The sequence below is a fragment of the Nipponia nippon genome, unplaced genomic scaffold, assembly GCF_047370975.1.
Source record: "Nipponia nippon isolate SJK-2023a ecotype South Korea unplaced genomic scaffold, ASM4737097v1 scaffold_23, whole genome shotgun sequence".
NCBI lineage: Eukaryota > Metazoa > Chordata > Aves > Pelecaniformes > Threskiornithidae > Nipponia > Nipponia nippon.
In genome coordinates this window covers 8,015,137-8,035,158 of record NW_028262340.1, presented here as the reverse complement: position 1 = coordinate 8,035,158, position 20,022 = coordinate 8,015,137, and the positions used below count along the sequence as shown (strand labels likewise).

Genomic DNA, 20,022 nt, shown 5'->3' with positions numbered 1-20,022 from the left:
GCTAACGGAAGCACGCGCACGCCTTCTCACCCACCAATCCCAGCGCCCCGTCCTCGTCGCTCTCCTCGAGGATTGGTTGTGTCCTCGTCCAATCCGTCGGGGGGAGGCGGGACGCGAGGCGCGGGGTTCGGTTGCTATAGCGACGGCCTGTCCGCGCCTTTCCAGAAAGCTCGGCGGCGGCCGGTGACCCCGGGGGTCAGAGGTCAAAGGGCAGAGGGCGGCAGCGCGGGCAGCGGGACCAGGGCAGCGATCGTCCCCTGCGCTCGGCACTGGTGAGGCCGCCCCTCGAATGCTGTGCTCAGCGCTGGGCCCCTCACCCCAAGGCGGCCATGGAGGGGCTGGAGCGTGGCCAGAGCAGGGCAGCGAGGCTGGGGCAGGGGCTGGAGCACAAGGCTGGGGGAGCTGGGGGGGCTCAGCCTGGAGAAGAGGAGGCTGAGGGGAGCCCTCATCGCTCTCTGTGACTGCCTGAAAGGAGGCTGGAGCCGGGGGGGGTCGGTCCCCTCTCCCCAGTAACAAGCGCTGGGACGAGAGGGAACGGCCTCCAGCTGCGCCAGGGCAGGGTTGGGTTGGATGCTGGGAAGAGCTCCTTCACCCGAAGGGCTGCCAGGCGCCGGCCCGGGCTGCCCAGGGCAGGGGCTGAGCCCCGCGGGGGTGTTTAAAAGCCGGTGGATGCGGTGTGTGGGGACACGGGCGAGGGGCGGCCCTGGCAGCGCCAGGTCAGTGGCGGGACACCATCACCCTAACAGCCTTTTCCACCCCGAGCGCTTCCACGATTCTAATTCCTGTCTCAATTTCTGCCGGTCAACAGATAAAAATACCTGGTAATTTAAGGTGAAAATCTGAGAATTTGCCCTTCCCCTGCCCTGCGTTTCCTCTGAGAGACACGAACCGATGGGCCCTGCCTAGGACTGAACACTGCAGTCCGTCAGCTCACCAGGTTCCTTGACCGTAACAACACCTTGCTCCTGTCAGCAAGGTTAAGCAAACAGCCGCTGATAAAACGACTTCCAGGTTGCTCTTTCCAAGGCCGTTGAACTCAGGGACCAGCCGAGCGCCCTGTGTGTGTGTGAACCCGCTGGCAGTGGCACCTGCCACACAGCGCTGCCCGATGACAGCACGGGGCCTTGGCGCCATGGTACAGGCTGGGTTAATGGCTTTGTTTATCCTGTTTGGGTAATCGCGATAAGGGCACCCAACCTGCCGTCCCCCTCCCTGTGCCGCCGGTGCTTCATTGAGAAAACGGCTGTTGATGCCGTGTGGAGAACTGGTTTGCCCCAGCCAATCAGGCCAGGGACAGCTGTTTTTTTTTTTAATGAGGACCGCTTAATCACAGAGCGGTCAAGGCTGTGGAGGGGTGTTTCACTGGTGACCCAGCCTTATAAGAGCTGGTTTGAGCAGCCGTGGGCTGGCAGAGCTGAGAGGACGGGGAGAATCCAGCCTGTGACGGCGGGTTTGGGAAGGACTTTAATCTCTCTCCCATCTGCTGCAGCAGGAGCTGATTTTTGCCGAGGATCCGGCTGCCTGGCTCAGCCATGACCAGCAGCAGCGTGGCCGTGGACTGTGAGAGGTGCCAGTGCCACGGCGAGGACAAGCGCACCGCCATCCTCTACACCCTCCTCAGCCAGAACCTCCACCACAGCCGGGGCGGCCGCAGCCCAGCCCACCAGCGCTGCCTCTGCCACCAGCGCCGGACCGTCTGCCTCCGCACACCCCACGTCACCTGCCAGGCGGCCTCCAACGTGCTGGTAAAAACCATCAGCTTCATGAAAAACCTCCCTTCCTTCCACCTGCTGCCGCGAGAGGATCAGCTCCTGCTGCTGGACAGCTGCTGGGTTCCCCTCTTCCTCCTGGGGCTGGTCCAGGAGATGGTGACCTTTGAGGTGATGGAGACCCCAGCCCCCAGCATGCTCAAGAAGATCCTCCTCAATGGCCAAAGCAAACGCCAGGAGCCCGAGCGGACGCAGCCCACGCTGGCTGCCGTGCAGCGGCTGCAGTGCTGCCTGAACACCTTCTGGAGCCTGGACCTGAGCCCCAAGGAGTACGCCTACCTGAAGGGAGCCGTTCTCTTCAATCCCGGTGAGCGCCCAGCGCTGGCGGCTCTGCCTGCCGGCAGGAGAGCACATCCCACACACGTTAGCATCTGAACGTGCGCCTCTTGGCTTGTTCAGAGCGCGGGCAGGCACGGCAGCGGGGAGGGATGGCTTCCTTATCCTTAACGCCGATCGTTACAAAATGCACTGGGAAGCAGGGAGGAGGGATGTCAAACATGGTGGTAAAAGCCAGAGACCCTTGCCTGCCCTGCAGACAATAAAGGACCCCAGGATTTAATTTGTAAATGATGAGTTTGCCCAGTTGACTGCTTTTGCTCCCTCAAAACAGCAGCCCTGAAATCGCTACATCTCAGTAGCGCTGCGTACATCTCGTTAGCGTGGCCTCGGAGATCCTTTCTGAGAGATGGGGAAGGGGAAGGGTGGGAATGGGAGAAACCCGGGGCTGTTTTCCAGCCTCCCTCATCACCGGCTTTTCCTCCTCTCCCTCGGCAGATGTCCCTGGGCTGAGGGCCTCCCTGTACATCGAGAGCCTGCAGCGAGAAGCCCAGAGAGCGCTTCAGGAGGTCCTGCAGCCCCTGCACCCCGAGGACCAGGGCCGTTTTGCCCACATTTTGCTGATCGCCTCCACCTTAAAATCGATCCCTCCTGCCCTCATCACGGATCTCTTCTTCCGACCCATCATCGGCGACGCGGACATCGTCGAGCTCATTGCGGAAATGCTGTACGAAATAACCGGCAGGCAGCTGGCTCCCACGGCACGCATGGCGTGCTGAGTGGCCGCGCTTGGCTGCCGGCCCCGTGGATGCTCCCCATGCCTCACCGGGCGGGAAAGCAAACCGAGGAGGGGGATGGAGCCAGACAGGCGCTCTGGACTCCGCGGGGAGCTGCGCATTTCAGGAGGGCTGAGGCCGGAGGATTCAGCCAGGCTGCAGCAGAGCGCACGGAGAAGCGGCTCCGGCTCAGCAGATGTTTACAGCAGCTCCTGCTCTGCCCGTGCCCGTCTCCGTTTCAGGTAGCGCATGTGTGGGTGACGGGTTTCTTTCCCTGTTGTGTAGCCGGAGCTGCTCAGCCGCCTGCGAACAGACCACAGAGCAGGTCGGGTTAGAGCCCAGTCCCGGTTTTCACTCAATGAATCCTCGGTCCCGTTGAAATCAATGTGCCTTTTGCTGTTAACTCCAAGAGATGAGGTTTGTCCTGAGCTAACAGCCTGGTTCTGCAGTGTTTAGGCACGCTGAGTAACATGTTTTCAGCGGGATCGCTTACCGAGCGCAAACATTACGGAATTAGGTCTGGGTGAAGTCTTGGTCTGTCTATTGTGCTTGAAATCTTAGAAATATTGATGAAGGATCTTCCTTGGGCACCACAAGGGAAAAAGCCAGAGTAGTAAATCTTACAGGAGTGCAGATTCACCCCTCCTTCCTTTTCTTAGATTGTACCTTTTCTCTGTAATGCCATGAAACACAACAGAACTGCTCACGGAGCAATGGGTTACCTAAGAGTGCCTAAACCTGTTGCACATCACCTTGGGCTGTGGGTTTACCTCGTTTGTGCGACAATAAGTGACCCCCAAGCTGCGAATGCTGCAGAGGCAAACAGAGGTGGTTTCATGGCAGAACCAAGCGTCCCTCCCCAGAGTTACAGCCAGGTGCACGCGTAGCACACCTGGAAAGCTTGCTCCTCCTGCCTGCAGCTTCTGCAACAAGTTAAATGTCAGTATTTTATAAGTGAACATTCTTGCGGTTTGTATATAAGATGCAGTAAATTATTTTTTTAATAAAATGTTTTACATTTTGGAACATGGTGGTGACTTTTTAGAGATAGTGTTAAATTTCAGGGGTGTTAGAAAAACCAGCTGCGGGCCCGGCATGGAAGGGACACTTGAACGAAAAGGGGCTTTTGATAAAAAACCGCCTGCCTCACCACGGCAAGGGAGCGTCGCGATGCGGACACAGGTTGATCACCGCCAGCGGGAGCTGTCTGATGAACAGGCCCGCCGCACAAAGACCCTCCGCACGTCCTGCAGACAGAAATCTGCAGAGGCAGCGGAATCGCAGCCCGTCCAGGCGTTGTGCCGCGCCCCGAGGGCTCCCGGCCCAGCAGCGGTGTCAGAGGTGGATGCTCTGACTCACCTGGACGCGCAGGCAGCTGCCAACAGACACAAACGCCGCCCCCTTTGCCGTGCCCGACCCAGCCGAGGTGTTGGGTAAAGCCGCACGAAGCCTCCCTGTGCCCCGTCACCCTCCTACCCACAGAAACACCTCGAATTTTAGCCAGCAGCCCGGTGGGAGGAAGGACTGCTTTGTCAGTCTGTCCCTCCACCTCTCACCGCTGCTGCCGAACGGTGACGGACGCCTTCCAAGGTGATCTCAGCCCTGTGACAGCCATTTTCCACAGGGAGGGAGTGCGTGAGTCACCGGATGATTTCTGCGGACCCACGCCAGCCATGGGCAGCCCTGAGCCACGCGGCCCGGTGAGACGTGCGTGAGTCATGGCACACGGGATGCCGAACAGCCCCGCTGCCAGAGCTACCCCGAACCAGGCATGCAGGCGCTTTGGTGCAGGGGACAGCCCCCAGCGCCTCCATCCTGCCACCGGTCCCGCCAGCCCCGGGGGAGAGGGGATCGCTGTGGGCTCCCCTGTCCAGCATGGCACTCGCCCGTGTCACTGCCCGTGAGGCAGGTCTGGCCCCGCGGGCCACCCCTCCGTCGTGGGACACGCTGGGACTTTACCAAGAGGGAAAGGCCAGGACCCCTCACACGGGGCTGCACAGGGGGGGCCTGGAGACCCCCGGCACCTGGACACCCCCAGGGCCGCTGTCACCAGGACCTGTGACCCCCATCAGGGCCTGGCCACCCCCTGACACCCCTGGGGCCTGTGAACCCCCCCGGGGCCCGTGACCCTCCCTGGGCCTGGCCACCGCCAGGGCCTGTGACCCCCATCAGGGCCTGGCCAGCCTCTGCCACTCTGGGGCCCGTGACCCCACTTGGGGACTGGCCACCACTGGGGCCTGTGACCCCCATCAGGGCCTGGCCACCCCCTGCCACCCCCAGGGCCCGTGAACCCCCGAGGCCTGGCCACCCCCTGACCCCCCCGGGGCCTGTGACCCCCCCCCGGCCCCGCCGCCCGGCCGCAGCGCGCTCCCCTGCCAGCAGGCGGCGCCCTCTTCGGGAGTCGACGTCATCACCGCGCGCTCAGCGGCCGTGACGTTCCGTCCCCGTGAGGCAAGATGGCGGCGCCCTGCTGTAGCGCCGGTAATGGCGGCGTCGCCGCCCGCTACTGCCTGGTGAGCGGCATCCCGGCCGCGCTGCGCTCCGCCCAGCTCCGCGCCTACTTCAGCCAGTTCGTGGAGGCCGGCGGCTTCCTCTGCTTCCACTACCGTCACCGCCCCGAGCGCCCGCCGGCGGGCGGCGGCGAGGAGGCCGCGGCGCCGCGCACTTGCTCCTGTCTGGTGGCCGTGCAGCCCGGCCGCGCCCGCCGCCTCCTCCGCATGTACTCGGGCAAGCGCTGGGTCGGGCCCGGCGGCACCTCGCTGCCCGGCCGCTGCCTCATCCGCAGGGTCCGCCTCAGCCCCGGGACAGGTAGGAGCGGGCAGCCGGGCTGGGCCTCCCCTCCTGGGCCTGCAAGGGTCCCGAGGGCGCGCTGGGCACTGGATCCCGCCTCTGCGGGTCCCAGCAGGCAACCTGCGGGCACCGGGTGGTTAAAACCCCTCAGGGAGTTTCCTCAGTGCCTTAAATCCATTATGAGACAAGAAGAGGCAGTCTGGGGCCTGCTCATCCCGCTCCTGCCCGGGAGGGCCCTGATTTACCCCTCTCTGGTGCAGTCTGTGTTCCCCCGCAAAGCCATTCCTTCTCTCCTCCAGGCACGGAGACATTTCCCTGCAGCGGGGACAAGACGGCCGCAGGCGAATCTGTCGCAGAAGCGGACTTGAAGCGGCTGCCCGAGTTCAACCCCCCTTCCTTCATGCCTTACGGGAACGTGGGCACCCCCCTGAAAGTTTTTCTGGAGCTGATCCGGGCCTGCAGGCTGCCTCCCCGGATTATCAAGAAATTGCAGCTGGATTTTCCAAAGACAGGCTCATCCCGTAGGTATGGGAATGTGCCTTTTGAATACCAGGACACTGAGACAGTGACAGAAGAAAGAGTATACACTGCTGCGGGGGATGAGATCACAGAGGAAGAGGGGCCTGTGGCAAGATCCGAGGTGACTCACCCAGCCAGGACTGAGGAAGATGAGGACGGGCAGGAGAAGGAGGAAGAGGAGTCGCACTTGGATGACGTAAGTGGATTTTTCTAGCACTGTCCAAGGTTAGCTAGCGTAGCTGCGAAGCTGGGAGGGCCGCTGTAACTCTCCCAGAGCTCATTTTTAATCTTTTAATTGTGTTGTATAAATCACTTGTCTAAAAATGGTGTTAAAATATGGTTGTTCGTATCTTGGTGCACTGAGCCCCTTGGCGCATGAACAGTGTGGGCACTACCGCCTCTGAAACTGCTTGTCCAAATGAAGCCGGTTTGACCCCAAAGGGTTTAGTCTAGAGGAGCGAGCACAGGCGGAGGCTGGTGCTGCAGGAGCAGCTCTCTGCCCTGCTGCGTGGCGGATTGGCCCGGCTCTGCTGTTGGCTTGTAAATGAGGTGACCGGAGACTCGGGAGCACGTTCGTGTGCTGGAAACGACACGCGGAGCTGTACAAATGGTTGACCTTGAGTGCTCCTGCGATTGAAGTTAGTCATTCTGAGAAAAATGGCTTTCGTGACAAAGACTCCTAGAAAACTGGGCTGGACAGGCTCTCCAGAGACTATCTCGCTCCCTCCACCTGGCAGGCGCCTGTCTAGCCTGTTCTCACAGACCTCCCTCATTACAGAGGCAGCACAATCCCGAGACAAGCCATTCCCGTTCTTTGCTGTACCAGAATTAACTCAGATGCCAAATCTTTGCTGCAATTTTATCCCATTAGGTTCTCCTAGCAACAGCAGACAGAGAATGCTTTGTTCCCTCCTTTACAAACTTTTTATTCAGTCTTTTCTTCTCCAGACTAAACAGGCTCCTCTAGCCATTTCTCACAGGCTCTGTTTCCTGGATCTCCAGTCGTTCCTTTGGCTGTTCCTTAGTTGGTTGATGCCCTCCTTGGAGGGCTCTGCCCAGAACTGGGCGGGCAGCAGTAAAGCTGTCAGTCTGAGCTGCCTCTGTGCCAACGAGCTGCTTCACTGGAACCGAGGCAATCTCTTTAGGGATCAACTTGAGTGGAATTAATTTGTTGCTAGTGCTGACTTTACGTACAGCACACCTGCTCCTTAAATGGGCATCTTTGCGTTGCAGATTGAGTACGCTGCTGAAAGCATGCCGTGAAGTGGGTGTGATGTGGTATTTTTCACCACTTCTGTTTGCTGACTCTGAAGATGGCATTAGTCAGGGGAATGAGGTCATCGGTGCCGGTCGTGTTAGTGCCTGAAAACGGCAGGCTGAGACGAGCTCTGTCGACAAAGCTGTTTCGTAGCGAAGGCGTTGCGATGGGCCACGAGGGTTAGGGAGACAGGGAGGAGGCTGTGTGCTGTTGGTGTCGCCCACCTTTCACCGGCTCCTTTGCAGGACAATGATACCTGTGAGGAGTGGGAGCGACACGAGGCTCTGCACGAGGACGTGACCAAGCAGGACCGTGTGGAGGAGCGGCTCTTTGAAGAGGAGATTGAGCTGAAGTGGGAGAAAGGCGGCTCTGGCCTTGTCTTCTACACGGATGCTCAGTACTGGCAGGAGAAGAACGGAGGTAACGTTGGTGTTTTGTGTCGCTGAGCCACAAACTAACCACCGCGAGCTGGGGGGCCCAGCCCTGCAGGTAAATCCCATACAAGCATTCCAGATCAGCTGCAGATACGGGCATCTTGCCATCACTTTTTAAACTTTCCCTTGATCACAAAACCTGCAGTGGTTCTGTCCAGTCACCAGAGACCCCAGGGCTCCGGCTGGCAGCCTCTTGTGTAAGCGCTGTGGTTTGCTGAGTCTCTAATACCATTTCCTTCCCATTTTGTTAGCGAAAATAGGGAGCTGGGCCACCAGCGAGTAGCTCTTCTGTGTCAGACTTCCACAGCCATCATCAAAACTGGTGCTTTCCTTCTCTTGGCAGACTTTGATGAGCAGACTGCGGATGACTGGGATGTGGATATGAGCATCTACTATGACAAAGGTATCTGAGCTGAGCCCCCTGCCAGGAAATCAGGGAGGTTGGGAAATTCTGACCCTGCAGAATTTCTGCAGCGGGGAACTCTTTCGCTTTGTCATCCTTTGAAAGTGTCCAAGATGTCAGTGTACTTGAAATGACGTTTTTCTTGTCTGGCAGTGAGAGTTGCCAAAAAGAACAGGTTCTGCCTCCTTGTTGCATGGTGCTCTGGGGGAAATGACAGCAGCGAACAGCTTTCCTGAGCTGGGCTGCTCTGACTCTTGCTTCTTTCTCCCTAGATGGAGGTGATAAGGATGCTCGGGATTCGGTCCAGATGTGGCTGGAACAGCGACTCCGGGACGGCTTGGAGGATGGGTCTGTTTCAGGGCAACAGATTGGCACCTTCGAGAGACACACCAAGGTGAGCTCTGGATCCGTGCTGCGGAGAGGACGGGGCAGGACAGGAAAGGCTGTGGTGGCAATGCTCCGAGAACGCGGGGAGCGGGCAGAGGGTTCTGGGAAGGTGAGGATGGGCTTTGTCCAGCAACTCTGTGATGTTTTTTTCCCCTCTCCCAGGGCTTTGGCAGGAAGGTGCTGGAGCAGCAGGGCTGGACGGAGGGGCTGGGGCTGGGCAGCAGCAACTCTGGAATGGCCGAAGCTCTGGACAACGAGGGTCAGAACCCCAGATGCAAGAGGGGCCTGGGGTAGGTACCCAACCCTGCCCTGCCAGCCTGTGTTCAGAGCCTCTGCCTGGGCTCTCTGGGCTGCCGCAGCAGCTAGCTGGCCGCAAAAGGAGCAGAGCGTGAACCAGAACTGTAAGGCTGTCCCAGGGATCTGCCTTTCTCTGCGCAGCTGATGGCAGGGCCTGCCACAGCGCTCCAGAGCTAAATACGCTGCTCTTCCTGACGGTCCAGTGCTCCTTAGAGGAGCTTGTGGTGTTAGATTAGGACTGGAACCGTTTGCAGGTTCATGCAGCCGACAAACACAGAGGGAGAGCTGTGCTTGAGGATTGAGGGTCACCTCTGCTACAGTATTCTGGTGCGGAAAGCCCGGGTGACCTGAGCTGTGGCTGTGCACCTCACCCCTGCCCTCTCTGAGGGGTTTCTGGAGGCTCCGTGCGGCGCTGTGTTCCGCTGCAAGGGCTGGCTCTTGCTCTAGAGCAACCTCTCTGCCAGGAATAGGACAGGAATCCTTGTTGCCCTCTGTTGATCCGCTTCTCCCCTGCAGCATGTGAAGGAAACGAGCTGGGATGCACAGCGGTGTCTGACTGCCTCAGCAATGTTGGACCGAACGTTTCCTGCTTCCCTCTAGGTACCACGGGGAGAAACTGCCAACTTTCAGCAAGGTGAAAAAGCCCCGGTGGGACGCTCCCATCCTCATCTCGACCATCTATGATGACCCTGACCCAAAGGACAGCGGTGACCAGCTGCTCAGGCGCCAGCCACCCACCGCCATGAAGTACAGGCAGGACATGGCGTTTGTCCGGGCGTCACATGGTGCTCTGGAGAGCTTCAGCGCCCAGTCACGCTGAGCGGGGACTGTCACGGAGCGTCCGTGCTGGTTCTGCTCCTGTCGAGCACAGGCTGGCTCCTGGTCTCGGGTTTGGAGCAGGGTGTTCATATATTTATTTTTGGAAGAAATACAGACTTGTAACAAAAATTGTCTCGGTGGGTTTTTTCCGCTACTTGACCCATTCAAATGAGGGGAAATAGTGCTGGTCCTGTTTGCTCAGGGCGAATGGGGAAGGGTGTTGTGTTTCTGACTGACGGTTTAAAGCCAATGCTACTGCCTGGATCGACCAAGCTTGTGTGCTAGGTCAGCCTAAAAAACCAGAACTCGTAGTTCATGGCTGCCTGAGACCCAGGGAAGGACAAGTACAGACAGGGCCAGCCGTGGCACGGTAACTGTCCTGCAGAAACCTCGCTGCCGGCCCGCAGCTTCGCGTTGCTTGGGCGTGACGATCCCACACTCCTGGGAGAAACTCCTCGGGATGAAAGACTCGTCCTGGCAGCCTCCGGAGGAATTCTGCGGGAGGCGTTTCCCTGTGGTCGGGCGTAGCGGGTGCTTCCTTCCATGACTCCCTGACGTGCTCTGCCCCGTTTTCCTGACGCAGGCACTCTTCTGGGGGGGGGAGAGCCTTCGTCCCAGTGACCCAGTACTGGAGGGTTAAATGTGAATTAGTGAACACTCTGCTGGCAGGCTCCGGCCTGGCCCCGTGCACCTTCCTTAAGGCTATCGCTGTCTCAGGAGGGGATGCAGGGAGAGATTTTCCCTTCTCTTGGAGACAGAGGTGGGGATCGGGTTGTGCCGGAGGGACAAGGGCCGGCGCCGGGATTCGAACCGGCGACCCTCACCCGAGGGTGAGGTCGGGGTCCCGGGTTCGAGTCCCGGCGACGGAGGAGCCGCGCGTCCCTCCGGCCGCCAGGGGGCGCCGTGGCGGCGGCGGCCGTTCCTCGCCCGGAACGCAGCGCTCGGGAGCCGCGGGCGACCCGGACCCAAGGCCGAGTGCACCGGTGGCGGCAGGCGGTGAGCGGCCTAGCGGGCCCGGGGGAGGCTACCGGGGCGGGAGGGGGCGTGGGGGGACCTGGGCAAGGAGGGGATGTGGGGGAGAAGGGGGCGTGGGGGAACGGGGGTCGTAGGGGAGAAGAGGGGGCATGGGGGAAAGGGAAGCATGGGGCGAATGGGGGTGCGGGCAAAGGGGGGATGTGGGGGGAGAGGGTGTCATGGGGGAGCAGGAGGGGAAAAGGGGCATGGGGGGAAGAGGGGATATGGGGAGAAGAGGGGATGCAGGCAGAGGGGGGTGAGAGGGAGAAGAGGGGTTGCAGGCAAAGGGGGGGGATGGAGGAAGAGGGGACGCGGCAGGAAGATGTGGGACGGAGGGAGAGGGGATATGGGGGGAAGGAGCGTGTGGGAGAAGGGAGGGCGTGTGAGAGTGGAAATATGGGGGTTACATGGGGAGGAGAGGGGATGTGAAGGAGAAAAGGGATATGGAGAAAGGGAGAGAGGACATGGGGACATGCTGGGGCGAGGGAGGGAACGTGCGGGGGCTGCCCCATCAGGAAGGACCCAGCTAGGGTAAAACTCACCTCGCACACGGGCAGGAGTGGGGATCTGCGTCCCGCGGGCGCAGCCCTGGGGTCCAGCTGGGGGTTTGCGCCCGTTTTCAGCCACGGCATCACCAGCTGGGGGTAACAGGGTAACGCCCGCCCCGCACGGGGCTCGGCTGCGCAAGGGGTGACGGGAGGCAGCAGGGACACAGTGGCACCTTCCCTTCTCCGCCCGCTCCCTGGGTGTGAATTCCAGCAGATCATGTTCGTATAAACGTAAATAAAATGGTAAACGGGAGCTTTTCCTTTCTCAGTCAACAGAAGGAGAAGGAAATGAGGCAACATGTCTGAGGGCAGCAAGGGGAGCTCGCTGGCCTTCGGCCAGGTGGTAATTGGGCCTCCGGGCTCTGGGAAGACGACCTACTGCCACGGCATGCAGGAGTTCATGGGCAGGATCGGGCGCAAGGTGACGGTGGTGAACCTGGACCCCGCCAATGAGGCGATGCCCTACCAGTGCGCTGTGGACATCGCCGAGCTCATCACCCTGCCCGATGTGATGGAGAGCTTGAAGCTGGGGCCCAACGGGGGGTTGATCTACTGCATGGAGTACCTGGAGGCCAACTTCGACTGGCTGCAGGAGAAGCTGGCTGCGTTCAGGGGTCACTACTACTTGTTCGACTGCCCGGGGCAGGTGGAGCTCTACACCCACCACGACGCCCTGAAGAACGTCTTCGCGCAGTTGGCCAAGTGGAATTTCAGGGTAGGTGTGGGGCTGCGCAGGGAGCCTGGCACCCTGTGTGCTTGTGCAAGGGGCTCAGAAGCTGTACGCTGCATTGTCAGAGCTTTTGACTGTGGCCGTTAATGACTGTTTTCTTTCCTAACCTGTTTGGCCTTTCATGTGAAACGGCTTTATCAGGGAAAAATTGCCCCATTTTGTGCTCGGAGAGACTGGCAAAGGAGTGGCTTGTTCAGGGCATTTAATGCAGTGGGATTATCATGAACAGAAACACGGATTCCTTCCTCACACGCTCTCACTGAGCTCCAGGGTCCTCTCCACAGACCTTGTGTTTTATCTGGGTGGGCGCTGTATTTCGGAGCGGGGAGGTAGGCTTGTGCGCTGGGCGAGCAGGGACCCTTTGCACGGTGAGAAATTCAGGCGTCAGGCCCTCCCTGGCTCTCCTGCAGCCAGGCCGAATCGCTCTGCACATTGTAGTACGTGCTCTGCGCTTTCTTGCACAATGGAAGATGCAAATGAGGAAGCGCAGGTGAGAAGAGTCCCATAACCAAGCTAACTTGCTTACGTTGCATTTGTTTGCGTTTTGGCCAAAGCGTGAATGTGGAAACCCTGTATGGTGTGAGCAAGAAGGGCAAGTTCATTTGCTTGAGAATGTCACTGGGAATCTGCGCTTTAGAGATTATTTTTATTCAAATAAATGTACGTGAAATTGTAGTTACTAAAATAAGATAGTTACACAGCTGTTTTGATGCTCGCTCGAGTGCTTACACCTGCCTGTGAGCTTTAAACTGGCTTTTTTTTGCTGCACGGCTGTGACTCAGCCACGCTTGACTGTAGAGCCCTGACTTTGAGTAACATTGTGTAACAGGCAGTAACTTAACAGAGATCTCGGACCACATTGTTACAGCTGCATGAAACACAGGGAATCAAACTGCTCATTAATTTAATTATTAATTATTCTATCCAACCACATGACAAGGGGTTCTCCCAGCAGAGCGTGGTGTGCTACAGTAACTGCTCCCGAGCGTACGCCATGTGTGAGCATTCCTGTGGGGAAGGTGGAAATCTGGGGGCAGTTGTGTCCTTCAGAGTGAGAGTTAACCCAGCTCCCACCCCCAGAAAACCTGCGGAGTTCAGACAAGCGTGGAAACTTCATCTGCAAAGAAAGAAGCCCTGAGAAAAGGGAGAGCAGTTGCAGGTTTGAGTGTCTTTCAGTACTGCTGGTGGAGCTCAGCACCCCTATAAGCCTCCCCACAGCCCTTTCTGTGCACCAGCGCCCTGGGTCCTGAATCCCCAGGTGCTCCATGGGTGTGAACGTGGCGATATATACTTCTGTATATATATGTGCACTCATATGTGAGGGTGTTTTGTATGCAGGAGCTGAAAGGTAGGTGGTAGCTTTCCCTACGTGGGAGTCTGTGTGGTTACAGTCAGGTCTGAACGGATTGTCCTATAGCTGCTTCTCAGACCGTCCCAAGAGCAAGCGGATGGGCTCATCACCGGGCCTGACCTTGTGCTGTCCCTTTGTGCCTTTGCTCTCCAGCTGGCTGCGGTGCACTTGGTGGATTCTCACTACTGCACAGACCCTGGCAAGTTCATCTCTGTTCTGTGCACCTCGCTCTCCACCATGCTACATGTGGAACTGCCCCACGTCAACGTCCTCTCCAAGATGGACCTGATCGAGCAATACGGCAAGCTGGGTAAGAGCCTTTGCGGGAGAGACACGTGGAACTGGACTGGGAATTGGGTGCAGGTTGGCTGCTCAGGTATGGGGATGTATGGCTGGGAGATGGTGAGGGAACTGCTGTAAATCTCACCGGCTTCTCAGTGGCATGTTCTGGCCAGGGAAGCCCCAATATTTACCGATTGCTTTCAGAGCTTCTTGGTGTTTCCCTGCAGCTTTCAACCTGGACTATTACACAGAGGTTCTGGACCTCTCTTACTTGGTTGACCATTTAGCTTCCGACCCCTTCTTCAGAAATTACCGCCGCCTCAATGAGAAGCTGGTGGAGGTGATCGAGGACTACAGCCTGGTGTCCTTCGTTCCGCTCAACGTCCAGGTGATGCAGCAGGAGAGTAGGGCAGAGAGAACAGGGAGCATTGGATGTGTAGTCAGCACGCTTGGTAGCAGCTAGGTTACGTCTGCTTAGGGCCAAGAGGGCTGAAAAGCTCAACTGTGAAGAGACTTGGGGCTGGAGGAGGACGGTGAAACGCACCCAGACTTGTCAACGATCTGTGGCAGCGAAGGGAAAAGAAAAGGCAATGAGCTTGGGGCTACGTGGGCCTTGTGTCCTGGGGCGGGGAACTGAGACTCCCCCCTTCATTCAGCTCTGCTGTGCCTGCATTTCAAATTGGGGCGAAGTATTACCTAAAACATTGTTAGGGAGCACAAAATAATTAGAAGATGGGGAGGAATACATCTGGGAGGAAGGGCTGAGAAAGTTAATCTTGTAGTTTGCAGAAGTGTCAACAAAGGCAAATGGGCTGAGACAAGAGGTGATGAAAGGGAGCGAGAGGGTGGAGGGTGTCAGCCCGTCATGTGTTCGGGCTCCGCGGGGGTGTCCCTGGTTGTCCTGTGGCCCCTCAGGGAGGCCGGCAGCGTGCTCGGGCCTTGGGCGCTGTGTGGGTGGCCCAGAGCCTCGGAGAAAATCCGCGGTAAAGCCCAGCGCAAGCTCTTGCCCCCGGGGAAGGGCCGTGTTCCCTGTGCGTCATCTCCCTCCTTGCAGGATAAGGAGAGCATGCGGCAGGTGATGCAGGCGGTGGACAAAGCCAACGGCTATTCCTTCGGAGACCAGGAGCACAGGAGCCTGGAAGCTCTGATGTCGGCAGCCGTGGGAGCCGATTTCCACTTTACTTCGTATCCTTCTGCACCGATCCTCTGTTGTGTTGAGTTTTAATTTCTCCCTCCCTGGGGAAGAGAGCCCGGAGGTGGGGCTGGCAGTTTGCAGGCTGGGGTTGTTACTAACATCATCTGATGCTGTTTGGTGATCTGCATGTAGCGAGCAGGGCTCAGCCCAGACCGTAGGAGACAGTTGTCCACACCAAAGCCGCCACGTTTGTTGCTAATTGATACTGTGCATGTGGGAGGAATCTTTTGACAACTTCCCTCTCTCTCACTCTCACTTGGCCTGGTTTATTCCACCTCATCCAAACCATACAATTGATTCTCCTGTACTTGTCGGGCCTGGGATCAGCCAGAGCCAGAAATAACTCAGGTGATGCGTGCTGCTGCCAGTGCTGCTCTCTTCCTGCCAGCCTTCAGGCTAACGTGGGGCTGGTTCCTCACTGAGAACGCTAAGAGCTCCTTGCAAAGGGAGTGTTTGAGCCCAGCCCCTTGTTTTCCTTAATTACTGCGTTATCAGCACGCTTGCAGTGCAGGAGAAGTATGTGCAATCTCAGGACAAAGCCGTGGAGGAAGAAGCGATGGATCTGTAACACACCTGTCTCTTCCACAGCTGCTCTCGGTTTTGACACCTCTCCTTTTCCTACCGGGAGCTTAAGGGATCTCTGCGTCGCAGGGATCTCCGTGGCTCAGACCGAGGGAAAGCCTTTCCAGGCAGTCTGGCTGCTGGACTCTCCAAGGGTTTGACCTCTTGTGCTCCAGCCCTGCTGCACAGAGCAGCGTTTTTGCGGGAAGGCGATGGCTGCGGGCAAGGCAAGCCGGGTCTTTCCTTAGGAACAAGAGAGATTTAGCCAGGTGAAGGCATGGTTAGCAAGGGAGACGCAAGCTAAAGGAGACTGGCCTTGCCAAGGCTCCTCCTCCCCATCATGACCAAGATAGATCCAGAGAAAGAAAAGTCCGTTGGAGCAATGAGACCTGAGACAGAAGTTCTTGGTTTGCTGCATAGGAGGAGTGTGCATGGGCCTTGTACTCGGAGGAGTAATCAGGCTAAGCAGCCTCCGATCTGTCTCAAGGAGGACAGAAAGTTGGTTGTTTTTTTTAAATAATGACGGACTCTTTCTTAATAGAACACTCCTTCGTCTCGCTTTCATCTTGTGAGTTTGCTGAACCTGAATAAATAAACCCAAGAGTGCTACAGAGCCCAAGGCTATGAAGCCTCTGGTGGGAACGTCGCAGCGGCTGGCGTGTTGTGTACTTTGCAGAAAGGCTCGGTGTTTGCGATGTCGTGTTCCCCTATGATCTGCCCGAGAACAGACAAAGCGGTTGCTGGAGGGGGTGAGGAAGAGCGGCTGTGGGACGTGAAAGCAGGTCACTCCTCTGTGCACTGATCCAGGGGCTGAACGCTGGCGGTCGGTGTGCACGCAGCGTGCTGACAGCGACGCGCAAACTGCAAGCTCGGCTTTTGTAGGCTTTTGATTAAGAAAGACCCTGTGTTACTCAGCGGGAGGTTGGAGCACATTGTTTGCATGTAGGGCCTTTCCCAGCAGCTGGTTTGCCTGCCCTCATCTACCTTCCTTTTCCTGGGCTTGCCTTCTCCAGACCCCAAATCCCGGGGCTTCCCCTCCTTCCCGTGTAATAATTCCCTCTCGCCAGCCCGCTGCAGCTCCTGACAGTGACAGCAGCAGCTCCCAGCCTCACGTGCCACCTTCTGCATCCCAGCTGCAGGCAGCGGCTTGGGTCCCTCCGTGCTGTGAATCGGGAAGGCTGGGGCAATGAAAACCAAGGTGTCCGCACCGAGCAGCCTTCCGAGCGCCTGCCAGCAGCTCACCCAGCCGCACGTAGGATGGGAGCGGGCGAGAATCCCAGCTCCCAGCCCGGCGTGCAGACTCAGCATCGCTGCTTGCCCAAGACCTTGCACAAGATAAGACAGCTCCTTTGCACAGGCCAGTTTGGCCCTTAGCAGAGCGATTGCAGACCATCGGCTCGGTGAATCTAAATGTGAGTGGGGTCTCGCTTGGCAGGGACTGCAGTTAGGTGGGGAACTGAAACTGAACTGCATCTCATGGCTTTGTGGCCACGATTTGGAGACAAGGTGGAGCTCAGGGGGAGAAGGAGGGAGAAGACACACGCTTACACACGCACACACACACACGCTTGTGCTTTAACCAGATCAGTTCACAAGGAAAGACTACGCTGACATTTCAAATAGAAAAGTCAAATTCCTGTCTGCTGTCAGTGCCTGAGCTGTTTTCCCGAGAGCCCAGGGACTTCCCTGATATTCCGGGCTGAAACCCGGCATCCACATTTCAGTGGTCTCTGGGGCTGAAGGTCTGGAAGCCAATCTAACCACAACCGGAGCTGAAACTCCATCCTGGCCCTGTGGGCTCTGGGCTTGCCCCGATGGTCTTTGAGCCCCGTAGTTGCTGTAAAGCGATGGAAGACATGATCATGAAAATGCGAATTTTATGGTGGCTCTTTTTCATGACTTTGAGAGATTTGGTGGCTTAAAAGGGCATTGTCAGGTCAAGCTGGAGTTACACAAGAGCTAGCAAAGCTTTTGAGGCTGTTTGGCTTCTATTTTAGTGCCCAGGCAGCATCTGCAGCCCCAGCCCTGCTGCACTGTGCTGGTCCTGGAGAAAATGGAATTCAAAGGGGATTGATAGAAACCTCTCAGCTCAGGGAACCTCTGCTGTGTCCAAGCCAAGAAATGCTGAGGTCTAAAAGAGCTACAGCCTGAAAAGTGCAGCGTTTGTGCACCGAGTGGCTCTTCACAGCCCGGGTTTGGAAGGCAGGGGCTGAATTGGGACCTGCAGCTCGGCAGGGGCAATGCTCTCTGCTCCTGGTCGGGACGAAGCAGAAAACGGCTCTGCAGCGGGCAGGGATGGCCGGGGATCCCCAGTGTGAAATCCAGCCAGCTCCTGCACCCACATGTCCCCAGGTTGGGAGGGGACGGCCTCGCCAAGGCTCCCGGGGCTGAGGGAGGTGACACGCTGGCTCCTGTCGCTCCCGTTGAGCAATCAGCTGGGGCGAAGGGCCAGGATTAGTCACCCCAATTGGGGCACATCCCGGGGGGGGGGGCAGGCTTTCTGCCGAGCTGGTCCTACCTGCCCCGGCCCCTCCAAGCCCAGCGCCGGGCGAGGCTGAGCCCACCCCGACCACGTGTGGGACCTCCTGGGCAAGACAACGCGGCAGGTCACAGTTTTGGGATGGAGGGGTTTAGGCTTCAGTTGCAGCCACTGAGCCAGGGTTTGCTGTGTCCCCTCCATCGCTTCCAGCCCCAACCCCTGCCTTGCGGCCAGACCACCGCGCTGGAGCCCTGGTTGTGCATCCCACCAGCAAAGCGTCACTGCAGTGGCTCGCTGGGGAGGCAGCAGTGCCTCAGAGCTGGGTTACCCCCAGGCAGCTGCAGGTTCCCTCTCCATGTCCCGAAACACAGTGCCTGGATCAGGCCAAGTCAGCCAGCCATCTGCGTGCGAGGGCAGGTACCAGGATGAAATGCTGAGCGTTTTCAGCAGCCCCCAGCCATTGCAAGGTGGGTCAGGGCTCGGCCCATGCTGGGCGTCTCGCCAGGGCTGCAGGACAGACGAGACGGCGGGCAAAAATCCAGAGGATGGGGCCAGCATGACCCCAGGAGCATCTGCCCCAGGAAAGGCTGGGGGGGCTGCCAGCTCCATCATGGGGCTCCTGCGAAGGCTGCAAGTTTCCCCATCGAGGCGTATGAAAAACCTCTCCAAAAACTAAAAAGCCCCCAGATCAAGCACCCAGGGCAATCCTGGCAGCGCCCTGGGGTGCCTGACCGCTGACAGACAGCCAGTGCCGTCTCCCTTGGGTGCCGACACCGGGGAGGTGCTGTTGGCGGCTCAGCCTCAGCCGGCCCCGCCAGGCAGCCAGGAGCCGGCCAGCCCCGGCCCCCGGGCACAAAGCCCTGCGGGGAGGTTGTGAGAGCCAGGGACAAGGGGCAAGCCCAGCTGTGGGTCCTGCAGCCCTCCAGCCCCACTCAGGACCGGCAGAGCCTTTTGCAGGCAGAGTCTTTGACTGGCAGCAGCCCCCACTTGCCCAGAGACCTGTTTCAGTAGCCTTAACCCCCATGGCTGCTAGCCACGGCAGGGGCAGCCCCTGTGCACGGGGCTGTGCTGGGACCCTGCTCCCAGCGCCTGGCTGGGAGGGTGGCTCCAGGGTGGGGGACACTCCCTGGCCCCGGTGTGCCCACGTCCCTTTGCGCTACTGATGTTAAAGATACTAAAACAGGTATATTTGAGAGCTCTGCTGTGTGCCCCTTCCTGTGCGGTGTCAGGGACACTGAGAGCATCCTCCCGCCTGTCCCAGCCAGGGGACAAGGACGGGGATCGGGGTCCCGATGTCTCCCTGGTCCCCTCTGTCTGGGTCCACCACCCTACGGGGGGCCCTGGGGAAGGCCCCGTGCTCCCCGGCAGCACAGCCCTCACAGGAGATGTGATGGGGCCCGGGGGCCTCCCTCCCAGCCCCGAAAAAGCTGCTGGACCGGCTGGGAGGCCGGGGCGCAGTGTCCTCCTACATGGCCCAGCCACGCTGCCGTTTCGGGCGCTGTCGAAATCGGTTAACTCCTGGGTGGCTGGCGGGAGCCCTGTTGTCCTCCCACCACCCATGGGCCCCCAGAAGCAGTAGGGGAGGACAGCTACCAGCACCCCCCAGCTCCCACCTCGCCGACCCCAGTTTAACCAGTCTGGGCTGCTCGTGTCCCCACACCGCCAGGTCAAGGGCCAGCGAGAGCCCTCGGCTCGTTTTTCACGTCAGCCGGCCCTGGTTTGGCTAATTACAGATCTGGGGCTGGTTCCCAGGCTGGGAGCACTCGGGGCCGGGCGGAGGCCAAGCGTCAGGGCCCCTCGCTGGCCTCCCCCTCGGGAACCGGCTGGGCTCCCCAACACCGCCGGAGGCCCCCCAGCTCAGCCAGGACCTGCTGAGCAAATTGCAACCTGCTGGGGCCGCTGACCCAGTCCTCGGCGGGGCCAAGGCGGCACCCACATTTGCTTCTACAAGATGCCATGATGGGGCTGGGGAGGGGACTGGGGGGTGGGCGAGGGGCTGGGGGCTCACAGGGGTTAATCCCCTTGGCTGGGTTCTGCTCCAGGTGCTCTGCTCTGCGTCCCATCCCGGGAGAACAGGTTCTGGTTTGCGCAGATCAACCTCCCACAGCAGCCAGCGCTTTCCCACGGCAGAGCC

General features: G+C 58.9%; 3 protein-coding genes across 7 annotated transcripts; all 3 read left to right on the top strand.

Annotated features, from left to right (window-relative positions):
* The first annotated feature begins 86 nt into the window (after window positions 1-86).
* Window positions 87-3,803, top strand: NR0B2 (nuclear receptor subfamily 0 group B member 2). 3 transcript variants are annotated; one of them, XM_087761322.1, is made up of 4 exons: window positions 87-272; window positions 809-1,135; window positions 1,490-2,076; window positions 2,544-3,803. In XM_087761322.1, the coding sequence occupies exons 3-4, from the start codon at window positions 1,533-1,535 to the stop codon at window positions 2,822-2,824; spliced, it is 825 nt and encodes a 274-aa protein (XP_087617448.1). In that variant the 5' UTR covers window positions 87-272; window positions 809-1,135; window positions 1,490-1,532; the 3' UTR covers window positions 2,825-3,803. The 3 variants fall into 3 exon arrangements, with proteins under 3 accessions (XP_087617448.1, XP_009469185.1, XP_087617447.1); XM_009470910.2 differs by lacking the exon at window positions 809-1,135 and having other exon boundaries at window positions 1,493-2,076; XM_087761321.1 differs by lacking the exon at window positions 809-1,135.
* A 1,424-nt stretch (window positions 3,804-5,227) lies between these two features.
* Window positions 5,228-9,752, top strand: GPATCH3 (G-patch domain containing 3). Its single transcript, XM_009470766.2, has 7 exons — window positions 5,228-5,629; window positions 5,911-6,326; window positions 7,634-7,808; window positions 8,166-8,225; window positions 8,498-8,619; window positions 8,775-8,902; window positions 9,510-9,752. Exons 1-7 carry the CDS (start codon window positions 5,278-5,280, stop codon window positions 9,727-9,729), a joined length of 1,473 nt encoding a protein of 490 aa, XP_009469041.2. The 5' UTR covers window positions 5,228-5,277; the 3' UTR covers window positions 9,730-9,752.
* An 868-nt stretch (window positions 9,753-10,620) lies between these two features.
* GPN2 (GPN-loop GTPase 2) lies at window positions 10,621-16,055 on the top strand. Of its 3 annotated transcripts, none has more exons than XM_087761318.1 (6): window positions 10,621-10,724; window positions 11,560-12,005; window positions 13,525-13,681; window positions 13,881-14,041; window positions 14,708-14,838; window positions 15,344-16,055. In XM_087761318.1, the coding sequence occupies exons 2-6, from the start codon at window positions 11,589-11,591 to the stop codon at window positions 15,414-15,416; spliced, it is 939 nt and encodes a 312-aa protein (XP_087617444.1). In that variant the 5' UTR covers window positions 10,621-10,724; window positions 11,560-11,588; the 3' UTR covers window positions 15,417-16,055. The 3 variants fall into 3 exon arrangements, with proteins under 3 accessions (XP_087617444.1, XP_087617445.1, XP_087617446.1); XM_087761319.1 differs by lacking the exon at window positions 10,621-10,724 and adding an exon at window positions 11,183-11,394; XM_087761320.1 differs by lacking the exon at window positions 10,621-10,724 and adding an exon at window positions 11,257-11,273.
* The last annotated feature ends 3,967 nt before the right edge of the window (window positions 16,056-20,022 follow it).